At 45.8% G+C, this 13739-nt stretch overlaps 3 protein-coding genes across 3 annotated transcripts; 1 reads left to right on the forward strand and 2 right to left on the reverse strand.

The window, feature by feature from the left end:
- Window positions 1-597: 597 nt before the first annotated feature.
- On the reverse strand, window positions 598-1968 carry FOBCDRAFT_141121 (glycoside hydrolase superfamily; the record flags this gene model as incomplete). The annotated part of the gene is made up of 1 exon (XM_054706369.1): window positions 598-1968. One exon carries the CDS (start codon window positions 1966-1968, stop codon window positions 598-600), a length of 1371 nt encoding a protein of 456 aa, XP_054562344.1.
- A 4981-nt stretch (window positions 1969-6949) lies between these two features.
- FOBCDRAFT_277544 (uncharacterized protein) lies at window positions 6950-7260 on the reverse strand (the record flags this gene model as incomplete). The annotated part of the gene is made up of 2 exons (XM_059611544.1): window positions 6950-7031; window positions 7091-7260. The coding sequence occupies 2 exons, from the start codon at window positions 7258-7260 to the stop codon at window positions 6950-6952; spliced, it is 252 nt and encodes an 83-aa protein (XP_059467701.1).
- A 529-nt stretch (window positions 7261-7789) lies between these two features.
- Window positions 7790-9850, forward strand: FOBCDRAFT_141944 (feebly protein; the record flags this gene model as incomplete). Its single annotated transcript, XM_054706370.1, has 4 exons — window positions 7790-8284; window positions 8352-8746; window positions 8801-9087; window positions 9141-9850. The coding sequence occupies 4 exons, from the start codon at window positions 7790-7792 to the stop codon at window positions 9848-9850; spliced, it is 1887 nt and encodes a 628-aa protein (XP_054562345.1).
- Window positions 9851-13739: the final 3889 nt, after the last annotated feature.

The following is a 13739-nucleotide window of genomic DNA, read 5'->3' on the forward strand; positions in this document are numbered from 1 at the left end:
CGAAGTGTATATGCGTTGGTAAAATGGTCGATATATATGACTTGACAATGCTTGGGAACTACCAATCTTCTATCGGTCTGCGCCCAGTACCAGAATTAGTGCTTTACGAGGGCAAGTATCAAGCATAAGGAGCGTCTGTAGCCCGATCTCAGGACATCGTAAGCAAGGCATATTTATGTTTGGTTGGGCATGGCCGCATATGCGAAGTTTTGCCGCATCAATTAACTCTGCCTTAGCGAAAGCTGAATGAAACCAACCGACATCAAGTCACGTATTCCGTTGTTCTTCAAGGCTGTAGAGATCAAGTTTGTTCAATCTGATAACTGAGTCCCCAGGTATTATTCGCTTGGTGGTCCTGGATAGTAGATCCAAATCCACTATCACACTAACCTGCTATACCTGCTATATAAATCAGATAGATACTAAGGGCTTAAAGAAGAAAAGGACGTTGTAAAAGCAATCTCCGACTGATAGCGACGCTCTCGACATGGCCGACTGGGGTCATTAGGCTGTGATGTACACTGCCACCCCTGGGGTCACACTCCGAGGAGGCGCTGCCCCTGTCAATAATCGTCACCTAGCGGGTAGGATAGGCTCTCAACAGGATGTCTTCCCGACGTAGATAGCCAGCGCGGTATTGGAGCTCAGGGTGGCGGCGAACCGGCCGCTCGAATCCACCGTCACGTAGGTGTTGCTCTGCACATTGCAGTACGTGCCCGCGGGCAGTGAAGTTTGGTATGTATGGGTCACTGAGCTCGACTCGTGGTTGATGGCGACATATCCCATGCTTCCCCGTCCGAAGCCGATAGCGTTATTGCCATTATCCCACCAGTTCGTCAGCCCTTGGCCGCGGACGGCGTTGCGGAAGGCGACCATGCGAATGATCTCCGGCCAAGCGTGCTGGCATTTCCAGCCGTCCTGCCAGCAGGCGTTAACAGCGCCGTTATTAGGCGGTCCGGCGTTCTTGTCGGAGAACTCGTAGCCCGAGTGAACATCCGTGGCGCCGTAGGGGTAAGCGAGCATGAAGACGTTAGCCAGCGTGTACTTGGCGTTATCCTTGTAACTGAGAGTGGCACCGTTGCGCTCGGTGTCGTGGTTGTCAACGAAGACGGCGGCGATAGAGCTGCTCATAAAGCCCCAGCCCTCCCCATAGTTCCTCAGATAGGCGAGCTTCTCGTTGTTAAAGACGCGCTTAAGGCCGTAGGCGTAGCGGAACTCCTGGACGTCGCCGTTGCCGATGTATTCGGTAGGATAGACGGCTTCCCCGGCGCCGTAGATGACCTCCTGCTTCCAGTACGCGGACGGGTTGGCCAGGCGGGACTTGATGTTGGCAAGGTCTCCAGCCGCCATGTGCTTGGCGGCGTCGATGCGGAAGCCGTCGACGCCGAGACTGAGCAGGTCGTTCATGTAGCCGGATATGGCCCTCCGGGGGTACTCCTCATGGGTGTCCAGATCGGCCAGGCCGAGAAGTTCGCAGTGCTGGACGTTCCGACGATCAGAGTAGTCCCTGACGCCAGAGGTGCAGTCGTCGAAGTCGAAGAAGGAGTAGAGGCCAGGGTAGTTATACTTGGAGTACGACGAGCCGCCGGTGCCGGTGCCACTGCGGGCCGACATGTGGTTAATGACGGTGTCCACGATGACCTTAACGCCGGCTCTGTGACAGGTATCAGTCATGTTCCGGAAGGACCTGCGGTTGCCGAGGCGGCCGGCAATCCGGTACGACACGGGCTGGTATGAGGTCCACCACTCCGGGCCTTGGATGTGTTCGGCGGGCGGAGAGACCTGGACATATCCGTAGCCGGCGGGACCGATGGTGTTGTTGCACTCCCTGGCGACGGAGTCGAAATTCCACTCGAAAAGGACAGCAGTGACGTCCTTGGTCCCAGGAGGGGAGGCATTGACTACAGGAGGGGCCAGGCCAGCGGTTATCAGCCCTACGACTACAGTGAGGCCGGTCTTGCGTGCCATGATAGAGATTCCGGAGGCTTCTCGGATTCTTTTATACCAATAACTTCAAGGACGTGTTTGCACAGAGAAGACACATAGGAGGACAGAACAAACTTGGAAGTCTTGATTGTTGTATGATTAAGATGAAAGAGGGGGTATCAGTTATTTATATTCGTTCGTACGAGACATCTATTCAATAAGAATTCCTGAACACGAACATGCTACCTCGTAGTCAGATCATCATTCGCGTGCCTCCCTCATCGCCTAGTTTCGGTCCTTGTTAAAACGCCTTATCAACGAACATTTCAATATCTTGCTGAAACCTACCTTGGCTTGGGTGGCTTGGTCTTGTAAGGTGGTGCAACCAGCTAGACTACCCCCTAGGGTTGCAGTGCGTCCTGGACTCAAGTGGATCCAACCCCTTCCCCGTAGGCATATCTACCAATCGCCAGTCAGTCTCTCCCCCGCAAATGGATTCATACGGTGCCAGGTAAAAGCTAGCAATATCTAAGAAGGAAAATACCCGAATCCCGGGCCGAGATATCAAACCATTTCTAGGATTGATCGTCCTCTAGGCTGAAAGCCTCAATAAGTATAGGAACTTTTGAAGCGAGACATTAAATACACTGCGTTTTGTGAATATAATTCTCATAACCCTCCCTGTCCGTACATGGACTGTGTAAGGGAAGACCCTAGGCTTTGTTAACGAGAGAGAATTAAGCAGATTAAAGTATGTTAAGCTAAAGGAGGTCATAGCTACGTCACTGACCTCCCACTACTGTAGACAGTCGCGTTTATAATTTGTCAAATTACAACGATTCTGGTCCATGCACGCAGCATGTCTATCACGGCGGCTCATAGGCGAATGGGTACCCGTCCTAATAACTGTTAGATTGGCGCCTGCGTGCGGATAGAAGGAAGTCCGCCCTTCGTCAAAACAATATGTGTGGCGTGTAGCTGTGAAAACATCAACAACGGACCAACGCCCCCGCACTCCGACAGGAGAGAAACACAAGGTATCATCAAGGCTTCAATCAATAAGATCACCAGTTTCTGATCCATAATCCGTTGAATTCACCTCATTGTGCGCTCAAGATACGTACCGCGCATCTAGCAATAACGACCCACTTACACAGTCTCGTTCAACCAACACATGAAATCTCAATACAGCCTACATCACCAGCTCAGTGACCAACTGGGTTTCTCTGTGTCGATACTTACATCGTTCCTGAACCTTACCCACAAGCCACTTGAAACGTTCTAACCCCCCATCTACCTCATAGCTTCAGCTTCACCCAAATGTCACCCGTTTCCAAGTCCACAGCTGAGCAAGCCATAGCTCCCAGATTTATAATGAACCTCCGTCGTAGACCGGATCACTGACACTGGAACTCAAACGCCTCTTTATGTTGATTTGTTTATTGGATGTCATAATGTCATCGCCTAATAATGTATGGGCGCTAAAGTAGAAGGGGCTTTTCCCAAAAAAAACTGAGTTAATTTGATGGGTTATGTTGAATTGTTAATTCTGGGTTAGGCCTGTTTGATGTTGCTTAGGCTGCCTTATTGAGGGTGCGTAAGACTAGATCTCTGGCCATGTTTAGATTGCGAGATAGAGCAAGCAGTGCCTCAAAATGCGAGTTTAGTTATTTCAAGATCTTTGCATAGAAGTTATTGTGTATAAGAAGGTGGGTTCTCTCGACCTAGGTGTTATTCGTAGGTAATCTATTAACTTAAATTGTCTACTCAGGTATTAAGAACAGAAACGAAACAGGTCCTCCAGAAACGCGCTTATAGGTATCTATAGGGTGGGGGATAAAAAGGGCAAGTGGGGTTAGTGATATACACCTTATATAAACGCAGCGTCATACGCAAAAGCTAGTTTTAGACTTTCTTCCTCCTCGTAAACAGCTATTTTTAGCTGCGCCCTGGCTCAGAATATTATATAAAGCTAAGTCGGGACCTGGTCTAGCCTGATACGCTCTGAGCCGTAGAATTTATCCCCACTCCTACTCAAGAGCTTTAACGTTATCTCAATAATATCTATTAATACGCAAGAATACAAAAAGGGGGAATAAGTAATGCCTAGTCCCACAGTCCAAAATCAATTGTTGTACAATTGATTTAATTTACCCCAATTTACAAGGGGTAGACGTGATTTTTAACAGGGGTTAGACTTGAATTTCAAATAGCTAGAGTACAGAGAGATCAACTAACACTCGAGGCGGCATGTTACGACCCAACACATTCTGACGCACGTGAATGAGTGCCCCACTTTTTCTCCCAATCAACAGCTACCTATCCTGTAACAAGTCGAATGCACGCCATTCGACTTACATGACGAAGGAAGATAGACAGAGTCGAACCGACTACGTTCGACTCGCATATCTCTCAGTATATATACACATTCATTTAGCAGTAGATAGAACTTAGCTCACCAGCTATCAATAAAGCATCTTTACATCAATAAGCCTAGCATGCATTACTTAATCATTAAGAGACGTGACACTTCACATCGCTCAGCACCACGCCCTACGTTATCTGCAAACATAAACCTAGCACGGACTAGTTTACCTGTTTGGAAACCCAACCGTCACACGTGTAACGGTTGCACAAGCCGTTAAACCACAGGGCAAAAGATCGGGCCATAATCGCTATGCAAGCAATTATGGGTGTGCTACAGCTGCCTTATAGAAGCCTTATAGCGCTGTTACAGGCACGAATCGTAACACGGCACGTCAGCCTCATAGGACGAATGGAAGCATATTAGTTTGCGAGAAAATAACATATTAGGAGAGATAACAAACAATACGCAAGAAGCGGCACGCGGCATATCAGTAGGAAGAAACTCATGTGATGCATACCAAATATGACGAATGTTAGTCCGTATAGTGGCAATTCCTTGCGTAGGGTAGATGTGTTTTCTATGTTGTCTCCTTTCCCTTTTCTTAAGGAAAGAGCAGTCCCACTATGATCCATCGAAATACAACTGTTGGCTGCATGGTCCTGCCAGCATGGATGAAAAAGGAAATGGCTACATACTTCACCCCTCACAGATAACAAACAACAGGCCGCGACTACCCGGACCACTGCAGTCATCACTGAGTTATGCTGTGTAAGGCTCGGAAGCTATCGATTCCGTCGATGATTAAGCGCCGAGAAGGGCGGGGTAATAGAATATATAAGACTAAGAGAGGCAACAAGGTCGATTACGAGGCATCAATGACGACCTGACCGGACGCCAAGAGTCAAGAGTGGGGGAGCTGTCAAGATAACCAGCCCTACCGAAAATCGGTATTCCTCCTACCCTGATCTGATGTACTGAAATGCACGAACCGTGCGGACTGGCCAATCATATGACACAATCTCAATCTCTACAACCACATCAAAAAAATTCACCAAACTTCAAACTCGTCGCAACACTGCAATCTAGCTTAAAATCAATTTATACTATAGGAAAATACTTTATTATTATCTTGCTATATATACTACTTTTATGTATTTTACTTACTATAATGTCTTCGACCTTGCCCCCCATAGTTTAATAGCGTGGTTTTTTTTTCTATGGCATTTTCTACGACCTAGCATGCAAAGTCGTAGCTGAATGGTTGATAGGAAGGTGTGATTGAATGGGTTGAATTTGTTGCTCTCGCCTGGTCAGTGGCTTGTCATTGTGCAGTCTAGGGTAGCAGTTTCTCGTATAGGACAATCCAGCCAGAATTAATTCTGTAATTCTGAATTGCGCAAGAATAGGTTGTCCGAACTTATCAAAGTGTCACCGTTGGAAAGAGGGGAAACTGACTCTCCTACCTTCAGTAGCTTATGATTAATCGTCTGGGGTCGCTGAGATATGAACATTTTAATTTGAATGGGGAGATCCTACGGTGAGCTTGATGGGAATCATGTATCACGGGATCTCTTAAATTATATGAAATTTTTAAATAGAAGACATCCAGTCCGTGGTGGGTACAGTTTCAAGTGGCTGAGATACAACAGGACACAGGGACGCAGTGAAGGCGGCGCGCTTCCTGGGCAGCCGAAGCACGTCCCCTTATTCGCCATATTTACGCCCTTCTGAACCTTACCTATACGCGACACATGTAATTATGACCATTCCTTTAGTTGCCTTTGCAATTTCACCAGCCTTTGTCTCCTCAACCGGCCGTTGAAGCCTGAGTTGCACCTGGATTGGAACGCCATCCCGTGTTACTGTAGAGCAGAGCCCCGTGCTGAAGTAGTAGTATCAAAAGGGTTGACGCTGGAAGAGACCAAAATAGACATTTAGCTACGGAACCAGGTGATTCAAGAGGGGTAAGGCCAGTAGGGCCGCCGATAGCTGGTGGGGGACGGGCAAACAACTCATAGAAAGGTTTGCAGAGCCATGCGAGGAGCATAAGTAGGAGCAGCCACGATCGTGTGAATTGTCAGTTCTGTTCGCTACACTCGTTCTGTAATACTGTGCACCACCCTCCCGGTACTATTGAAGAGGATGTGGGCGTTAGAGTCAGCACTGTGCGCGGTGTTCACGCCGGAAGGTAGGGCGGCGTCGATATTGTGGTCATCTAACACCCTATAACGAATTTACTGCTAGAAAAGTAAACGTTACCGTAGTGCAGCCCTTCCCACCCGTTTATAGTAGCCTTATGCATCACCTAACCGAGGAAACCGCAGCAGAAAGCTAGCTTTTCAAACCGAAATATACGCTGAGGAATCATGTAGCCAGCAACAGTCTACCCGAAGTTGACATGCCACAAGAGTATCACGGCCTTCCACACCAGCCCGTGTAGCGTCCTGGGCTCCGGATTTTCTAGGATATAGTCCTCAAGTCTTTCCTCCGTATAGAACGTGGTTAGTTGTTGCGGTGAGGGGTGACCACTCGCCTCGGCATTGATGAACCCCACAGTGATAAGCAAATTGACAAACCACAGGCGGAGACCTAAGGGCGACCCGCCGGTCTCCTTGTGCTCCTTCTTCCGCCGAATATACGTCTTCGCAAGAGTCTTCAGAGTGACAGGACCTCCTTCAGCGCCGTCATCAGCGCTGCCTCAAGCCGCGGCAGGGTGATGTTCATGCCATCTCGCGGCCTATAAGTTGTCAGATAGGTGAGTTCGCTTCTCCAACTTCCTTAGCTTTTTAAACTTACAAGTACCCTTGATTTGCGAGCGCATTCAGGCCGGGGCACGGTGCTCGGTCTGCAATGTTACGTCTGATGTAGGAATGGTCTTCCCCGCGAATTTTTCTCGCTTCCTCGTCTCGCCCCTTGGTCTCGAAGTTCAAGAGAGCTTTTACCGCATTCAACAAGGTGAAAAACATTGTGCTTATCGATATTCAGTGTGCTGCGTGGAAATGTGCTCAGGCTGCTGCCACTGATTTATATACTTTCAGGCTATTCTGACTCAGCCAGCCCCTGTTGAGTGGCTGCGCCCGAGTAGCTCGCTTGGTTCCTCTCTCACCCTAAGCTCACCTAGAACAAGTCCAACCAACCAAATGTAAACCACCCATCCTAGCCGCACGGCAAGTTCCGCAATAAGCCAATGGCATCACAAGCACCACCCCTTCGTGCATCTGTCGGAATTCGATGAAGTACTAGACATTGAATGCACTTGGCATGTGATAGTGTGAGGAAAGAATGAGATCAGCTTTACAACGATGCGCGTCACAGATGATGAGTCGGTGACTGGATTGGAGGGCTAGTCCTTTGTTATGCGAGAAGCGGCTTAAAGCTCACGGAAGACCTTTCATCTCTTGCAGTCTTCTCTTCCCTGCGCCCAACTCGAAGCCTAAGTACTCGTTCATAGCAGATTGGGTCCCAGAATTCTCACCAGAGGCCTATCTAATCGAAATGGACCACCCAAAGATGTCCTTCCGGCCCTCATTCATTGAGCGGACCATTATCTCGATATTCCACCTCATCAACAATTTCGTGTCGTGGTTCAAGTTGCCCGCCATCTTGGGGGCGCTGAATCTCGCCGCCATGCGCATTGAGCTGCGAGGTTATAATCTCCACGATGGCTACGCGTCCGCTTCTGCTCAGGGAAATTCTCAAGAAGAGCCCATGGATGACGAACGCTATCTGAATGCACGTCACTCGGATGGGAAGTTTAACTCGCTCGAACTTCCCCTCATGGGCTGTGCTGGAATGCGCTTCGGTCGAAACTTCCCAAGAAAGTATTGCCAGAAACCGACAGAAGATCGACTCTGGACACCAAATCCAAGAGTCGTCAGCGAGCGCTTCATGGCACGCAAACCGGATGGCTTCATCCCGGCCACAACGCTCAATCTGCTTGCTGCTGCTTGGATCCAGTTCCAGACACACGATTGGTTCAATCATGAGCTGGTAAGATCTGACGCATTCCAGCAATAGAAGACGTGAAAACGGACAGCCAGCTGACCCTGATTGACAGAGTGACGAGTCCTTTAATATCCCGCTGCCTGTTGGCGACCGATGGTCGGACGGCCGTATGGAGCTTCCTCAGACGAAGCCTGACGCCACTCTTGACCCTTTCGACCTCAAATGCCCAGGGTACAAGAACTTGAACACCTCCTGGTGGGATGGCTCACAGATCTATGGGTCAAGTGAGGAGGCGACTTCAAAGTTGAGAACCCGAAACCCTGATGGAAAGCTGATGTTTACTGAGAGCGGTATAGAAGCCTTCCTACCCCAAGACAAAGATGGTAATCCCCTCACTGGCTTTAACAATAATTGGTGGATAGGCATGGAGATACTGCATACCCTGTTTGCTCTTGAGCATAACTCCCTTTGCGATATGTTTCGAAAAGCATACCCCAACTGGACTGGGTAAAGCCGCTTCTATGGATTTGCCCTTGAAGTTGTAGCTAAAGATTCCTATAGCGACCAGATCTTTGACAAAGCTAGGCTGGTCAACTGCGCGCTAATGGCAAAGATCCACACAGTGGAATGGACTCCTGCTATTCTCGCACACCCTGCTCTTCAGATTGGTATGAATGCCAACTGGTGGGGCCTTGCTGGTGAGACCCTTACAAAGCTGGCTGGGAGAATATCGAAGAGGAGCGAGATCATTTCTGGCATTCCCGGTTCAGGGGTTGACCATGACGGCATTCCCTACAGCCTCACAGAGGAATTTGTATCCGTTTATAGGATGCACTCCCTCATTCCCGGTAAGGCATCCTGTTGATTATTCCCCTTATATCGTTCTAAGTAAGGGTTTCAGAAAATATCGCCTTCTTTAACGCGAAAGATGGGAAGCACCAAACCACAATCCCTATAGTAGATATGACATTTAAGAATGCGCAGAAGCCTTTTTCTAAAGGCCTCTCGTTCGCCGACATGTTCTACTCCTTTGGCATCAACTATCCTGGAGCCATTACCAACAATAACTACCCAAATTTCTTACGCGACTTGACTTCCCCGGATGGCCTCCACCGGGACATGGGTACTGTTGACATCTTACGCGACCGTGAGCGCGGCGTCCCGCGGTACTGTGACTTTCGACGTATGCTGCGTATGCATGTCCCGACTACATTTGAGGAGCTGACTGGCGGCAACAAGGCGCTCGCCACAGAGCTCTCCGAGGTGTACAACGGAGACATTGAGGCCATCGACACACTGGTCGGCTCGCACAGTGAGCCTGTGATCCCCGGCTTCGGCTTCAGTGAGACCGCGTTCCGCATCTTCATTGTCATGGCATCGCGGCGGCTCAAGAGCGACCGCTTTATTGCTGGGCAGTGGAATGCCAAGACATATACGAAAGAGGGTTTCCATTGGGTGCAGCATACGACGATGAAGGATGTGCTGATCAGGCATTTTCCTGAGCTAAAGGAGGCGCTAAAAAAGAGTAAGAATGTGTTTGCGCCTTGGGTTCAGTTGGGCGAGTCGAAGAAGTATCAAGGGTTTGAGACGACTGTTTCGGAAGTCGCCTGAAAGGGGGGATTCGATTTCTGACGAGTTCAAGTTTCCTATCTGATCTATTTTAGTCTAGATTGTACGTTTCAGTTGACGAAACGAGTTACAACTAAATAAGTTTGAAATACCATGAGAAGCTTGATCAGACACGAGCAACGAAATGGCAGTAATAGAAAGAAATAGGACGTGAGAAGAACATGCAGGGCTTTATTTAGCTGGAATGGTATGGCATTCGGATTGGATCAGAATGAGAATCTACGGGTCTAGCTAGACGAAGCAGCGGCACATTAAAGATCACTTCACGATATGGTTGAAACGCAGAAGAAAGTCATCGTCACCCCGGAGCAAGAGTTTTCACACGCCTCACAGCCTCCGGCGGCATCAGATGCAGCCCCTATATCCGTATGTATGGCACGTTTTTGTGGGGGAACGGAAATTGGCGCCCTCTCATTGGTGTGTACCCCTGTAGATCCTTTTTTACTCCAAAAAGGAGTTGCACATAATAGCCCCTATTCTATCTTTTTCATTAAAATTGGACAGTTGGCCCTTCTTATTCGCCACACTATCTTCCTCCACTGCTAGAATCATCACCAGTTTTGCTTTTTCTCATTTCCAACCTCTAACATCTTCGGCGCTGCTAAACTAGACCATACTACTGCCGAAAAGAAGGCATATGCTTGGGTGTCACGTGCGAGTCAAGGGTCTTATGATGAACAGCAGATCTTTCAGGGGCAGACACTTAAATTAATAACAACACACAACATAAATAAACTGGTTTGGATCAATAGACCCAATACACCTACTGTCTGACAATTAAGATCTCAACTGCATCTCAGCAATCCGCGCACCTAGGCGATTATATTGATATTAAGCCTAAGACTTATTATATATTATAGAGGTAAGTTAATAGGTTGATAATTTATAACTACTAAGCACTAACGTGTGTGATAAGCAAGTGCTCCAGACATGCAAGTGCTCCAAACATTCCAGCCCATGATTTTCAAATCAATACAATAATACCATCAAGTATCTAATCAATTAAAACTACTTACTATACTCTTCATCAGAGGTCTCAATACCTACCGGACATGTCCTTGCATTATGCACAGCCTTGCCGCATATACCGGTAGTGCTTAACGGCTTGGTGTTGCAGCCGTATTAGTCATATGTAATATTTGATAACACTTTACGTGACAGGACACGTCGGGTTCCACAATAAATCCCTGTTCTGATCAGCACTACCATTTCTTTTTGTGGAACAATGTAAAATCAACTCTACACCCTGGCAATTATTAACCCTACTAGGCTTAAAGTGGGTCAATCAAATCAACTCTACTAGAGTTAATTTAGTCATTAGTTACTAGGGTCAGCCGACGGAAACGCAACGCGTTTCGTGTTTTAGGTTTTCTAATTTCAAGTGCGGTAGAAGAAACGCAGTGCGTTTCCATAGGAGAAATGTGGGTCAAAAACCCTACACGATGATTGGTCTAAAACAGGAAACGCAATGCGTTTCTGCTAGTAATACTTGAGTAGGATGCGGCTCTATATCGAGGTTTGGCCTATTAGCCAACGCGCGAGCACTGAAATCAACTACCTCATCGAGGCATCTTTCAAGACTGAGAGCCGCATGACAGCCTCGGCGAAGCACGACAGCTTTATCTCCTACCTGCAGGATAAGGGCTGGCCAGTATTTTAAGGTTTAGGCCTAGATCCAGGTTACTCAATCATAGGTATACTGCCCTATAAGTTAGATGTTGCTGGCAGGTGATAGCCTAGAGTAAGAAGTTTTACTTAACCTATATATACCGGTAACCTAAGGCATATTTAGCTATAATACTATTATTATATTACCTAATTAAAATAAATATAGGACTATTTATTTATATTAGCTAATATATATTTAAGGATAAGTATAAGCTATAAAACCTTAAATAAGTTACAAATTCTCTGCTTTAAAACAGGTTTATTAAAGAGCTTAATAAGATATAAAAAAGTATAAATTACTATAGGTCTATAATAAGTAGTATATTTAGTTTTATATTAATATACTTAAGTAGATCTATATTATAAGATATTACTTATCTCTCTTTTTGGCATTATTACAGGTTAGTAGATATTATTAGGACAAAGTTAAGGCTCTTAGGTAGGAGCAGGGATAAATTTAATGGCTTAGAGTATATCGCGCTATATAAAGTCCCGGCTTGGTTTTAATAATATTCTAAGCCAGGGAGTAGATAGCTATTTATAATAAATAAGAAAAGCCTAAAACTAGCTTTTGCATATAATGCTATATTTATATAAGCTTTATATTATTAACCCTACTTGCTATTTTTATCTCCTATTCTCTAAATAGCAGTAAGTGCGTTTTCTAGAGGGGTAGACACGGGGTAGAGATGTATAGGCTGTGGTTAGTGTTAAACAGGTGCTGGGGCCTCACGTGCAAGCAGGGATACTTTAAGATTATAACCGAAATGGTAAAACCTCTAAGGGGAAGATTTTAACAGAACATAACATAAATATACTAATTCACATTAATAAACCGAATACACGTAATATCTAATAATTAAGAGTCTTAATTGCATCTTAGCGACCTATGCACCTAAATGCATATAACCTTCGGTTCATTCTATTACTATGTCGGCTAAATACGCCGAGAGGACTATTAGCTATGCGTCTCCGGAGGATTAGGACTCCTGGTCCAACGAATTCAAGAAACTGGCGCATGCCTATAACCTATAGCAGTATATTAATCCGACTGATCATATCCGATGGCCTCAGCGACCAGAACTTCTAGAAATCTGAGACTACCCCAGATAAGCAGATCCGGATGATCCTGATAGTGGCATAATGACGCCCGGCTTAGATTACGTACCGCCCCGGCGAATTAGAGAGTTAATATCTAAAGGAAGAGCAGAATATAAGCATGATATTAGGATTTACTCTCTGAAAGAAACAGCATATAGAGAGACGAAGAAATAAGAGCAGAAGCTGGTTAAGTTTATCCTTAAGATGGTCTTGGCTATGTATTAGAAAACATCCTGCGTCACAGGAGACCGATTGGATAAGTAGTATCAGGAGCTATAAAGATCTAGAGTGGTATATAATAAATGCCTTTGACCTAAAGTGCATAATAAGTACCACAAAGCCATATATACAGCCCCGAAGATTAATAAACTTAACAAGTAGGTAACAAAGTAGGAGATAACTATAGCTAAAGTAATTAGTAAGAAAGTCCCTAATACTCTTAATATATAATACTAGGCAGAAGACCTAAACTAAGTAATATATTATATCCTCCCTAGCTAGGTATCTACTTTCTGATAACACTAATGCCCTTAAATCCTTAATAATTCCCTTAATTATTAAGAAGTCGCTGCTAATATTTAATATAAAGCCAAAATGGCTAATATTAGCAGAAGGCCATTAGGAATTAAGAGAGGCATATTTGCAGCTATATACGGCGCTATATCTAGGAATAATAAACCTATAGTTATAAACTGCAATAATAATACTATTAAAGTCTAAGGAGATGCCTTAGATTAGGCGATAAATGAAATATCCTATGTATATTAAGATATGCAAGGCCAAAGCCATAGGCATAGAGCATAAGGCAGCAGAAGAGAAGTATTAATAAAATGAAAATAAGCAGAGATAACTATTAATCTGAACCTAGATAGCCCTACCTGTCGAGGATGTTTAGGTTTCTATAACTAGAAAGGCTGCTAGTACTTATTCCTAGCCTAGAAAGCCGAAGGATAGGAGCCCAACTAATTAATATAATAATTAATAAATAACCATCTTAAGAATAATATTAGTTTAGTGGAGGAAGTTAAATAATTATCTAAAAGTAGAGACAGAACCACTTAGGATAAGTGACTTAGGCAGGGTATGGCATACATTAAGGCAA

The sequence above is a fragment of the Fusarium oxysporum genome, chromosome VIII (genome assembly GCF_013085055.1).
Source record: "Fusarium oxysporum Fo47 chromosome VIII, complete sequence".
In the NCBI taxonomy this organism is placed as follows: Eukaryota; Fungi; Ascomycota; class Sordariomycetes; order Hypocreales; family Nectriaceae; genus Fusarium; species Fusarium oxysporum.